This window comes from Pleuronectes platessa, chromosome 10 (genome assembly GCF_947347685.1).
Source record: "Pleuronectes platessa chromosome 10, fPlePla1.1, whole genome shotgun sequence".
NCBI classification, from domain to species: domain Eukaryota; kingdom Metazoa; phylum Chordata; class Actinopteri; order Pleuronectiformes; family Pleuronectidae; genus Pleuronectes; species Pleuronectes platessa.
Window position 1 is genome coordinate 15,036,819 of NC_070635.1, and position 13,705 is coordinate 15,050,523.

The 13,705-nt window shown below is 43.7% G+C and overlaps 1 protein-coding gene across 1 annotated transcript; it reads right to left on the minus strand.

The window, feature by feature from the left end:
• Positions 1-1,472: 1,472 nt before the first annotated feature.
• tent5ba (terminal nucleotidyltransferase 5ba) lies at positions 1,473-6,534 on the minus strand. Its single transcript, XM_053433301.1, has 2 exons — positions 6,101-6,534; positions 1,473-3,046 (listed from the first exon to the last, which is right to left on the minus strand). The coding sequence occupies exons 1-2, from the start codon at positions 6,254-6,256 to the stop codon at positions 2,018-2,020; spliced, it is 1,185 nt and encodes a 394-aa protein (XP_053289276.1). The 5' UTR covers positions 6,257-6,534; the 3' UTR covers positions 1,473-2,017.
• Between the last annotated feature and the right edge of the window lie 7,171 nt (positions 6,535-13,705).

Sequence of the window (13,705 nt, forward strand, 5' to 3'; positions counted from 1 at the left end):
TAGTGAGGCAGTTAATACAAAATAATAACATTTTAAAAACATGCTGCTTCTTCTGGCAAGTCGTCAGTTACAGTCAAGCAGATCTGAAATTATTCAATCTGCAATAAACAGTTGTGCTCATTAGTAATAGAATGGGAATATGTATAGTGCACCAGTAACATTGAAAAACAAATGCATGAATGAATGCATGAATACAATGCATTTCATTCAACACACAACTCGTCAAATTAAACAACTGTGGTTAGCAGCTAGCAAGTAAATCATGTGTGTTATCAGACTATTTCCTTGTTCCTTTTATTTTACAATCTCTTACTATGAGAGCCACACGGATGTGTGAGTTTTCTTTTCTTTTCTGACTTGGGCTCACGTCACGTATTCTCAACAAGGCTGTGTTTAACCAATGCAAACATTTCCTGAGGATATAGCCCTGGTTGCACAGGATTCAAAGGTGCTTATTGCATATATACATTTCACACAGGGCAATAGGTGAGAGTTGAATGGAACCCTTTTACCTCGGAGCCCCCAACACAGGATTATGTGTCATGTGTGCAAGAGTATATAACAAAAAGTAAAAATCTTTTCACATTATAAACACGATAAGGTCTAGATTACTTTGTCTTGGCTCCAGTGCTTTGACTGCTGCCAGTAAAGTCACTCCACAACCCTGTGTGAGATTTCTGCAAAGATAAGTCAGTATATATATTTATATATGTAGCCCTCTTTAATTCCACATTTCTGACAGCCATATTTCAACATCTGACTATTCTAAAATCAACTTGGACTTCAGTGTGGAGAAGGAATGAAGGGGTGGGACTCAAATCGTAAACGTTGGCTCAGTTGTGACTAGCGTGACTCGTGAAGATCCCAAAATCTGCTAATAAAAGATACAATCTGTATCGTTTCCACCATCTCCGTCTTTGAACCAGTTTACCAAACTTCCTTGTGCCTGTGAAGATTTTAGATTTTGATTCAGACAAAATGACATGGATATGGTATCAGTCAAGCAAACAGGGCTGGGTTTCCAGTAGTAACATGGGTGGGAGAACAGGCCAGCCTTTGTTAAAAAGCTTTAGTATCACGGAGGAGAGAGAGGCCATTGTGCTTTAGAAAAGCCTCCTTATGGTTCATGTCCTCAGATTGTAATGGATCCTCAGCCCCAGTTTAACAAGTTCAACTCACTCCTGCCGACAGTATATGCATTTCAATTGGCCTGCTTACTAGAACTGAGCCGCTCTGTCGTCATCAGCTTATGGGGCAAATAACAATCCCCCATCCATCCAATGAAAAGGAGGATAAAAGTCTGAGTCATCCTGTGAACTGAAATAATCTTGTTTATGATGACAATGTGAGATTTTACAACTTGACTGAGTGAATATTGAAGCAGTTCAGATGGAGATCCAACTGCAGTCTTCAGAGCCAAACATTAATAGGTCAGCAGGGTTGAAATAAAATAACCACAATACAAAAACAACTTTTAGTTTTATCTTTTTTTTTAATCTCACAAAAATGCTTCAGTTTCTGAAAAGAGAAACAGAGTAATCTAGAAAACACTGAATGCACAGCTCTGACTTTACAGATGTTTTTAGAACATTTCGTGGTTCATTTGAGGCACTTGGAATCATAACAACATTCCCTTTCTGAACAACAAATACATCTTTGGTCCGGTATGTAATTTAAAAAAAAACATAAAGCCAGCGTATGAAAATATCACCAGCTTCAAAGTTTGTTTCCTCAAAAATGTATTTCTGACATACACGATATAAAGCTTCATAGACCTTTTTTAATACTTAAATAAGATATTGTCACTACATCTCAGAAATGACCAGCAATCTTACAGATGTTTTGCAAGAGAAAAGTGAGAAAAGTTAATGCGTCGGCTCAATCGGATGTACAGCAGTACAAGATTGTTTTAGTTAAGTCACATTTGGCAAACATGGGTTTCCTTTCTATGTATTTTCAGTCCACTTCTTTGTAGAGGGATGGAGACACGTCCACCTCTGACCGTCTCACAGCCAGTTCAGCTACAGGGCAGCCACGTCTGATATGAATTACTGCAATGGGAGACCTGCGGCTGCTGCACGTGTGCAATATAGTAATTACTGAAGTTGATGTCCTGTACGTATGGAGCTGGCTGGTAGTAACACGTCACATTCGTCACAGTGGGGATGGCGTTCTGCTCAGCCAGAACCCTCAGCGCCAGCATGGAGATCAGGCTGAGCGTCTGGCGCCGCTCGTGGCCCATCAGACACACGGTGCTCTCGTCCACCACTTGGTGAAGCGTCGTCAGACACTCGTACCGTTTGTGCTCGATCCCAGAAAAGTGGTTCTGCAGGTAGGCCTCCAGCTTCCTCTGCTGCTCGCCTATGTCGGAGAAGTCAATGAAGAAGCGTGAGCACATGTAGCGCTGCATATGCTTCATGTCCGACTCTGAGGCGGGCTTGAACCCTCGCGCCAGCAGGTGGCAGTACTTCAGTAAACCGCCGCCCCTGATCTCTTCAGGGCTGCGTGTAGCTATGGTCCTATGACACAGGTGGTCCATGGCCTCCTTGAAGTCCCCGTACACGCTCTCCCCGATCACAGTGGGGTGAAAGCTCTCAGACATGGGCGTCTCCGAGCAGCGGTCGAACAAGAGCAGAGAATCAAGGCAAATCTGGAAGGAGTCCACACTGAATTCAAACTGCCGCCGCAAAGAGTCCACAAATTTAAGCTCCACATTCTTGCCTGTGTTGTTGGACAGAGAGATGAGGCTCCAGCGGTCCGTGTCATTACAGACTTTCACCAGTTTCTGTACGTAGGCCTCTTTGAGGGTCAGTGCCGAGATGCGTTCCTTAGAGACCCCAGCTGGCAAGAAGTCCAACAGACAGTCCAGCACGACGTCCTTCACCAGGCGGAAGGCCTGGTCGTCTTTCAGTGAGACGCCAAAGATCAGGTCCAGGTCTTTGTAGCCCAGGCCGGTGTCCTGATGGAGCACGTAGCTGGCGGCAGATCCGTTCAGCCTCACGTCTCTGACGCACACACCTCTCTCCTCCAGCCTCGCCCGCACAACCTGGACAGGAACAACAAAGAAATACATCTGTATGATTAAAACCGGCCTTGTATTTTCAGAAATCTTACAAACAACAAAGAATCAAGTAAAACTCTTGAAATGTGTCCAAATAACCAAGGCAATGGAAGTAGTGTCGCTGAGGTGATGCAGCACTCCTATTGGCAAGAGGCTGTAACTGCAATGCAAAAAAGTTGACTAAACAAATAAATCAACAGCAAAAAAACATTCTCAAGTTTAGATCTACATTTTGACAAAGTAGACCTAATATTTCAAATGTTAGATTATTTTTATAATATTTGATTTCATTTTACTGGTATTTTCTGTGCATCTGTTCTCATCCACAAACATCAAATGCGATGTAAATATTGTTCAGCATGAACTGAATTGATTTCAGTGGTAGTATACTGGGTTAGATATGTCTTAGAAACAAATCTGATTCTTTTAACTGCACTAAGGCCATTTTTCATAGTTTAAAATGTTTTAAAACCACACAAATCATGAATTTTGCTGCTGCAGGACAGCTGCAGCAGCAGCCCCTTGCAATTATCCTCCACATAGGCCAAGTGAAAATCGACTTGTTTGCGAGAGCGATGTCAATTTCATCATATAAATAAGCCACACAAGGAGCAGGGGCAGAGCTGGAGAGCCTGTGCTCCACGTCCACCTCCCTCTGGGTCAGATCGTTTGATTTTACGATAGAAAACGGTTATAAAGATTTATAATCTTGAACTGCGGCCGAGAGTTCGTGAGCACCAGTGGGTTTGAAGAGCAGCGTCCAAAGAAAACAACTTCAGCTTCAGGCCAAATGTCACAAAGTCAGGTTATTGAGGAGCAGCGCTTCCCTCCCTCTGCTCCTGTGAGATGTTCAAACGAGGGAATCCCACCTCGGTGCGGGAACATGATGATCGCTGCTAACAAACAGGAATGGAAAACATGGCAGAGGCCCTGAAGTGAGACATCAAATGTAGATGTTGAAAAGTTTGCTCGAGGGGAAATGAACCCTGCTGCATACTCAACTAACAGCTGCACCGTTACATCTGGCCAGCTGTTTGAGAAGTATCCCTCATATCAATTCCACAGCAGGAAGACTTGATGCAAGCCCTGATTTGTGTCAGCAGACTGTAACAACAACTGCAGACACTTCCAAATGTTAAACCCGCAGCGCTAATTGCTTGTTACTGGCAACGCAATCCTAAATCTCCCCGACTGGCAGTGACCTGTCAGATTAGAGCGATCTGTTAACTCTCTCTCCCATGGTGATCAGATAACAAGGTGGCTCTATTTATACACAGTGGGTCAGGCTAGTGACAAGCAAACATCTGAAGGCAAGTCAGCCCTTCACACGGGAGGGGAGGAGGAGAAAAGATCCTCATAATAGCATAACTTTCATTCAGCCGCAGGTCGGTACAAATTCCAATCAGGTGCAATTATAATGTGGTTTTTTTTTTTTTTCCCCATACTTCTGTGGTTGATACGTCAGAGCAGTCAGAGTGAAATTCAGCTCAGGCCTACTCTCAGGCCTCTTTAGTCTTACTACAGGTTGTCAAATAAAATCATCCTGTCTAACGATTATCATTAGATTTTAATTAATAAAAGAATAAAACGTATGTCTGGTTCCTCATACTGAGTTGTGAAGCAGTTAAAAACAGATGTGTGTAATTATCTTTTTTATCTAAAATTCTCTTTGGACTCTCGCTCCTGGTGGTGCTACGTGAGGGCCTCCTTATGGGACAGAGGCCCACTCTCACATTCACACCCCCCTTCGAGGCAACTGCATGATTAAAAACCTATTAAATACACATTAACAGCAGGAAATAGTCTGCCTCTGGCTCGTCACGCCAGGAGACTTACTGTCGATGGATGTTTTTGGCAGGTTTTGGCAAAATAAGATGACATGGGCTTTCCACAGATCCAGGGGCAATATGAGATTCCCCACATGTGGGGGCTCAAACCTGTATTTAAGCCTCCTGAACGCTCAATGGAGCATTCATCTTTCCACAACCGCAAGCATGGAGCTCTGGTGGAGCCCATGCTGAATATGCCAATGCGTAAATGAAATGGAAAACAAGGATTATGTATCAGGTAACGAGAGATGCACACTTATTAAATGCACAGGCAGCCACCGCACCGTGTGGAGACACCAGCGAGGGAGGTGAAACGGGATCCGGCCACAGTGAATGAGATGCTGGAAATGTGGAGGGGACTTAAGCATACGTCTGCTTCATGGGGTTTTAAAATGAGAACAGGGGAGAGGTGAGGGGTGATCCACTCTATCCAATACATTCCTTCAATCCTTTATTAACATGCACAGGAGTGCCTAGAAGTGCCCCAGTTATCGGTTAGTCACATAACTCACAGATGTACACATTAAAGTCTAATAGTTAAAAATAAATATAAAAATAGGTTTTTCATTTGTGACAAATCAACATGGAAATGAATGCTCTTCCGTTTCCATTATTCCACCTGCTGGATGCAAGTGGCATTGAAGTGGTGTCACCAACAGGAAAGACATCAAGGAGGCACAATTTGCCTGCGATAGAATAATCTCCAGAATTATTTAAAAAAAATTACGTATTTACAGCATCAGGGAAAATAGATCAATTAAAAAGTAAGTTCCCATTGAAAGAATAAATAAACAGCACACAAACAACAAAAAATCTGTCATGGAAACACAATTAAGCCCAGAGGGGGGTAGAAATCCAGGGAGGATCATTACCTTTCATAGAGATAATTAGGGGGGGGGGGGGGGGGGGGGGGGGTAATTCCAAACAAATACAGTTTTAAAAAAAAAAGTTTATTCCAAATGTTTCAGTTTAGTTTAAATATTTAATTCAGTTTGCACAGTGTGAGAATAAATGTTCCACAGTTCCTCGGGATTCACGACCTGCCCACATGCTGCAGGTGTAAATTTTGCCTTTTGTATAAATGCGTCACAAATTCTCCTACTCTAATTTAAATCAACAACTACTGAGATGGTAAATGTGACTCTCGTGCACAAGCGCGTCCATGCAGGTGTGTGCGTGTGTGTGTGTGTGTGTGAGGGGGGGGTCGTACCTGCACGATCTGACGGGGCTGCACGGACAGCGTGGGGAAGTTTCCTCGGCCGTGGATGGGCACAGCTTCCCCGAGGATCGAGTCCAGGCGCCGCACTTGATCCCAAGACAGCACACAGAACCTCCGACTCACATCCGACGCATCACCGCACGACATGGCGAGGTTCACTATCAGACCCTCCCCCCCAAATAAAGAGAAATAAAGTGATCGGGAAGAGAGCGCTGCGGATTCTGTGTCTTCTTCTTCTTCTTCTTCTTCTTTCTTTGTATCTTCGAACACAGGCCAGAGGTTTATTCCTCGTGGATAAGTCCTGGTTGAAGAGTTGGAGGAAAGTTCAGGCTCTGGTGCAGGAGGGTCGCTGGGGTCTGGCTCGGCCTCTTCCTCCGGTGTGCGCGGCTGAAATCCGGTCTGTCTGCAAAGGAGCGATTCATAAAGAAGGTCCGCAGCGTTTAAAGCCACCTCATTAGCATGCGCCCTGTGATTGGCTGCTGTGCTTGGTCATTGATTATGGACGCCCCGTCTGCAGGGAACATCCCCTCCTCCCCCCCTGTGACGCACACCTGACTGACCCCGCCCCCTCCGCTGCTGAAAGGGGTCTTCCCTGGAACAAGATCATGATCTCAAATGCAGCAAAAACAGGAATATTATAGTAATAAGTTCTATATATATAGATCTATATAGATCTATATATATTTAGGTCATTTATATATAAGAAAGTATACAGTAAAAATGGAATGCAGAGGTCACATTATAGCCGAGCAAACCCAACATCCCTTTATTCCCATTATGTATTTCTGCAAGCTCGTGTTTATTCACTTGCTCAAACGTGATCTGGTTCGATGAAGCCCGCTGAGTATTTTTTATTTGCCCAGGGAATGTGTGCGGAACATTCAGGATGTTTTTGTAGCAACGCCCTGCTTTCAGCGTCACACCCGCAGAGAGAATATCCAGAAAACTCGAGTTTGTGTTTGCTCACCTCCAGGCCAGTCTTCCTCCCCACATTTTATATGACTGGTAGTTTTGTGTTAAATTTGAATCATTAATAGGGGCCCGGCAAATATTTGAAAACAAAACTATTTGTTGCACCCATTTCTTTGCTTATTTCATTTCTTTTTTGTCACTTTAATATACATGAAAAACATGTATATACATCAACATTGGGACAAAAATAGGCTACCTGGCCTTTTCCTAAGCAGTCTTAGACTCTATAAATATAAATAGTTAAATCTTAACACCTCTTAGGCTGGTTATTAATCATTGTCACAGACTTTACTTAAAAATTACTTTTCACAAAAGTTTGAGACACTTTATCAAATTAATCTTAGATTAAATTTAATGTGTGACATAGATAGCGTTTATGTGTGTGTGAGGACCAGTCTATGTGATGTTGCAGACTTATTTTTGTGGTACAACATAAAGTTCAGATTGTTAAGATGTTGCTGCATGAAAATAGATAAAAGGAAAAAGTAGAAAAAGTCAATTATTTTGAGCTAAAGCTTTGTCAGCAGCTAGCAAGAAGCTCAATAAATCTAATTGTTTTTTAAATATTTTTTCTAGATTTCTTGCAACATTTATGTGCTGTTTCTTAAATATTAGTATTTTTACATTGTAAAGACATAATAAGTCAGTTTCTTTACAAGTCAAAGTGTGGATTTACTCTTGCATTTGCATAGTCAAGCATCATCTACACCATCGTGTGTATTCTGCCAAAGGAAATAAAGAAATACAAATACGGATGAGCCTCTAGCCTCCCTGCTTTATTTCTAATGTCATAATAAAATGATATATAGTATTTATACGGCACAGTAACCGATACTTAAAGGGGAGTCCATAAAGCGTTCTGTAAAATCCATCATGTATTTCACTGAAAACAAGAAGCTGCTTTTCAGTAGGTAAGTATTTATACTACGATAGCAGGCTATTAAAACCGTAAAGTGGTGCTTGCTAATCATACACTGTTATTGGCCCTTATCATTTTTTAGTGGATAGACACATTTAAAGTGGAGAGCTGTTACCTTTGAGATGTTTGTTTACGCAGCCAGTGGAAAAATTAAAGCCCATAAGCCACACGAACAATCGTTCATTTAATTAGCTCCTGATTGTGCAGGGGTTTATGACAAAGCTCCGATAACCCGCGATGCCCTTTGCGTTTGCGGCTTTCCATTTACGCTTTCAGAAACCTCGTTGCCACGTCTTTCCACCCTGCCTCCTTATCTGCCCTGTTTCTTTATTTGCTCTGGTGCAGATGCAGAGGAATTCCTCCAGTCCGGACGGAACACTGGTTGGATTTGAAGGCCTCACGCTTTGTGTATTTGTCCATCTGCGGACAAATGAGTTCACATATTGAATTGCTTCATAAAGCTGCTGGATCATATGTTGTCTTCCATTTCTTACAGGGGTGGTCTGTAGTCACATTGTCATAGTCCTCATCCTGTAGTGTGTGTAGCTTAATATGTGTTCAAATGCACAAAATACCTGAATGAAGGACCTCACGCAATAGTAGACATTACTCATAAAGGTAGAAGTAGACTTTCAGGGGTGAGAAGGCCTTAAAACTCTATATTACACGTAAAATGTTTTGTTATTTCCTCTTTAAAAAAAACTGATATGTCATTGTGTATAAAATCCTTCACTTCTAATACCTGTCCACACAGCGTGTTAGTACACCTGTAAAATGTTTACGAGAGAGTAAAGTTCATTACATGATTGACCTGATGTGGGTTTTTAGTGATGCATCAATAAAACACAGAGAGACGGAAGCACAAGCTCTTACGCACTCAGACACGCACATCACACTGTCCTGCCCATACATACGTGTGTGTGTGTGTGTGTGTGTGTGTGTGTGTGTGTGTGTGTGTGTGTGTGTGTGTTTGTGTGCGCGCGGTTCTTCTCGACGACGCACAGCTGGAGGTTGTCACTATCTCTCAGGGCCACAGAGAGGTCAGGACGTGGGCGCACAATGGATTTGGTCTCCACAAAAGATCACTTTAAATCTGTGTGATGTCAACATAGTCCTGTTTCCGTGGCAACAGCATCCCCTGGTTGTCAGGAAGCAGCGTCTCTCCGGCTGAGGGTCCGGCCGAGGCTGATGTGAGACATCTGCGTCACCCGACTATAAATAACCCCGCTGTGTGGCAGCTGTGCATCCTGGGAGCGGAGCCAGCGTTTACCTGAATGTGAAACACTTGGGGACGGGGGAACAATGACGACAGGCAAATGTCAGGCGGCCTGACATTCTCAGGTTCCCTCACAGACGCATGTGAGAGGGAGGCCGTCGGATGCAAAGTGAAGACTTTCGATCAGTGGAACAGAATCTATTTGGGCGACAACATATTTAAAAAAACTGTCTTGAATTATCCACACTGATTTGTTTCAATCAATCAATCAAATTTGATTTGTATAGCCCATATTCACAAATCACAATTTGTCTCATAGGGCTTTAACATGGTGTGTCATCCTCTGTCCTTAACCCTCAGCAAGAGTAAGGAAAAACTACTAAAAACCCTTTTAACAGGGTAAAAATACATAGAAACCTCAGAGAGAGCCACATGTGAGGGATCCCTCTCCCAGGACGGACGGAAGTGCAATAGATGCCACGTGCAGGAAAACATCATCAAGATTAAAGTTTTTAGCAGCATTGATGAGGGTAAACATTTTGAAGGATAACTTCAATACTATATGTCAAGCAGTCCTGCTGCAATCATAGTCTATGGTCAGCAGCCAGCAAGATCATGATCCACCATCCAGATCGGATGCCACTATAGTCCACAGTCATTGTCCACTGCCGCTTATTAGGATCCATCAATAACCGCCGACCAATGTTTGCAATGCTCTGTTTCCACCTTTTATCATTTATAGGGCGAAACCTGCGAGCTATAGTTCAGGCAGCCAACTCGAGCTGCGCTGCCTCAATCGTGTGAAATACACCACATGAAAAACCCCACACTCCACAATCATCTATAAAACTCACCCATCTTATTAGGCGGTCTATTTAAGCAGATACAATTTCCCATCACTCCCTTTACTTTCCCCGTTGCCGCATCCGTATTGCTGCCAGTTGATTCAGCCCCTCCACCACCCCAGCATCCACCTGCAGGCTCCGGGGGGGGGGGGGGGGGGGGGGGGGGGGGGGGGTTACAAGTATTTGCTCATCACTTCCATCATTTCTATGTAATCATATCGGGGGGAGTGATTAAGTCGGAGCCTAGACGTCAGACACCAACCTGACTGAATTGTCATTGTGGCTCTATCCTCTGTTTATCCCTGAGTAGACATCCTGCTCGAGCCATGACAACTGGGTTTGTGAGTCTTGTAGGCGCGGTGGGGGTGTCCACTCAAACACACCTTGAACAAATGAAGCGTTAATACGCAGGTGTATGTTCACGTCCTAGCCATGCTCAAACACTCTGATGGTCCGCCTTGCATTCTGTAATATTACAGAGCTCATTCGAGACATTCATGTTGATGCTCAGAGGCTGAGAAAAGACATGAAACGAACGTGTATTGATTTATCATATCTCATTTTTTTCCATCTCTGCCTGTCTTTGCCTCGTGGCAGTGAAAAGAAGAGGAGCCATGATGTGGACAAGGGCTCTTCCAGGGGACATGTGTGTGTTGTAGAAGCACGGCTGGAAATCGATGTTTCTAAACAACGAGCCGTGATCTGTCGCATCGGATGAGTTGTGTATCTCTTTTTCTTACGCTTCCTACAATCAAAGTAAAATCATTCCCCCAGAAAACACTTCGTGGATTAGACTCGGTGCACATTCAGACACATTACACCAGAGGAGCAAGTGCTTGCTATTATTAGAGGCTGCATCATGTGTAACTTTGGACGGTGTTGCCATAGCTAAAATAGCGATGCAGCTGCTATAACTGCATTTCATGTCTGACATTACACTGCATGTTTAATTCTGAAGCAGAAGTGAATTAGACCAACTGACTATACAACCGGGTTGAGGTGACCTGTTTGCCTGGTCACCACCGGGGCCTACCTGAGATACAGGGAGAGCGTGCGATAAGAGAAGGTACGTTTACTTTTCCGGATTGCTCGAAATGACCAATCTATTGGACAGTGGAACAAGGTTACGCAAGCAGCCGCGCTGCTGACGTCAGCCGGCCTGCACTGCCTGCTTGATTGATTACACCAGTGCTTGGCAGAGCTGCGAGCTGTGTGCTGGGGAGAGCAACAAGCAGAAAGTACACCGTCGATTCAAGTGGCGTCCTGGCAGCTGCTCGCCACCCTGCAAACACCTGTAGTCAAATGTGAAAAAGAACAGACACACTTTTGTCAGTATATATGATGTTAGCTTGGTTTGCTATTGTTAGTCATGAATGTGATTATAAGCATGCTAACTCTGGCTTAAGTAAAAAATAGTTGGTTCGGTTTTTTTACCTTGTTTTTACTGCTTTCATTTGATCTCTCTTTCCTTTTTATCCTCTTCACCCTGCAGGGGCACGGTTATACCACAGTCTGGGCCGTATCTTTCGATAAGAGAGGTTGTTGCATAGTTCAAGTGCTCCGAAGCTCAACGGTCAACTATAGTGTTGGTCTGTGAGCATTATGCAATGCCCAGATCGCTTAACCCTCTGAATGGGTGGGAAGCCAAAGGAGGAGGAAAAAGAACACGTTGACCCACGATGAAGTTCTGCAGACTATGGATGATACTACAGAAAAAAAAGGAAAGAATGGATCTATTCAGAGGTATACAAGAAAGCAAGATGAGAAATTCCTTCAGAGGGTGTGATGAGAGCGTAGTTTCCTCGTGGCTGAGGGAGTCGTACACACAGATTTTCTTTCATATGTTTCTTTTTTTCTTTTCCTTAAATCCTGACTCTCTGGACGTGTTAACCCACTTGACTTAATCCCGTTTAAAGAGAGATATGTATGGCCCTGGTAATGAAACATCCACAACATCCTCCATGTGTCTGGGACATCCTAACTTGGTCAGATTCCTCAACCGGAGTTTATATCGCGTTAAGCAACCACCCCCCCTTCCAACCCCAGTAGGACATTTACTTTGTCAAAAAAGAAAATAACCCCCTACCCCCGTTGGCTTCACTTCCCAGCTTTGGTGTCAGTAGATGAATGGTTCCCTCTGGCCTCTAATTCCTGTATTATTCTCCTCCATATGACTAACTGCACTACACGGACGAAGAAACAACTTGACAGCTGTTTACAATGTGCAGATACCGCTGAGTCAACAAATGCAGCCATAATAAAAGCTTATGAAATAAACTTCTGTTTCTGTAATCTTCTCAACACATGGTGTGGACATCACACATTATAAGCTAAGAGAGAGGAGAGGCGGCTGATTCCACTTCCTGGAGCATATACCAGAAGTGAGAGGGAAACCCCTATTTGGCAGCGAGCTCTGATTTCATTCCCAGAAATCCAGCTCCTGAAGCCCCTGTCCAGTAGCTGAGAGAAGAACACAGCCCGAGGGGCGTTAAAGAGCGGAACACGTGGGGGGAGCGATTGTGCCAACGCTCGGGGGGGACACCGTTGGAGTGGCTCGCAGCACAGATATGGAGCAGACCCCTCGGAGATGATGTCTGTTAAGGTCATGATCCCTGACTCATGTAACTGGTGCTGCTGAAAACGGTTAAAAACTCTTCACAAAGAGCGAATATAAAAAATATTACAGCAGTTTGTTTCTCAGATCATCATCCAGATCTCTTTACTCCTCCCCGTGGAAGGATATTTGGAATCAGGCGAGCACGTATTCCATCGTGCCCCCCCCCCCCCCCCCCCCCGCGGGTCAGAGAGGGCCAGCTAGATTCACTCCGGGCTTTCTGGGGAAGGGTTGAGATTTATGAGACGCTGTAAATGGAAGCAGGCAGGCGTGTTGTAAACATGCTCTCAGATACGCAGTGAGGAGCGATGACGTTCGACCGCAGCTCAGACGTTGTGGTTTGTGTCTTAGATCAACAAACCGCTCGACGTTCACCTCGACGTCTCAAACGTTTAACCGCACAATTACAATCCCAAAGGTCGGTCTCTGACTATCTCTGTGGGTCCGCGTGTCTTCACTTCTTCTCTGCACTTTTACATTTACTTCCTTCTTAAGTGACATAGGTCAACGTGATAATGGAGCAAAATGCAGCATTTAACCCTCTCTTGCCTCATGGGACTGAACTGTGGCCGGAAGTCCAACATGCTGGGATCAGACTAGGTCTGGACATGTCCTCTCAGTGACTCAGCCTGCTCTGTGTCTCTGTCCTTCACCTTCTCCCACTCCCCTCTGTCACTCTATAGTAGTTCAGTGACCTTTAATGCTTATTGCACAACTATTTTCTTTGAACATACTTATACTTACACTCTACCTGCCTGAGAGCCCATACACTTATATAATATCTAATGCTGCTGAGGAAGAAATATTTAAAGCATTTACTCACAAGGAAAAATCTTGTATTAAACATTTTATACTGTGTTTAAGTATAAAAGTGCTTTAAGTATAAAAGTAAAAATACACAAACACAGAAAATGGGTTCCAATATGTGTTATAACATGGACATGGCATCTAGTTGGGTGCAGCTTAGCAACTGTTACTCATTTTATGTATATTTTCAGTTTAATTTACTGTTAAACAATACATTATATAA

Excerpts from the sequence above, each read along its gene's own strand:
- tent5ba (XM_053433301.1), bottom strand. The coding sequence starts at position 6,256 with ATGTCGTGCGGTGATGCGTCGGATGTGAGTCGGAGGTTCTGTGTGCTG. Across the intron at positions 3,047-6,100 it reads AGCCCCGTCAGATCGTGCAG|GTTGTGCGGGCGAGGCTGGA; the intron begins GTACGACCCCCC and ends GTTCCTGTCCAG.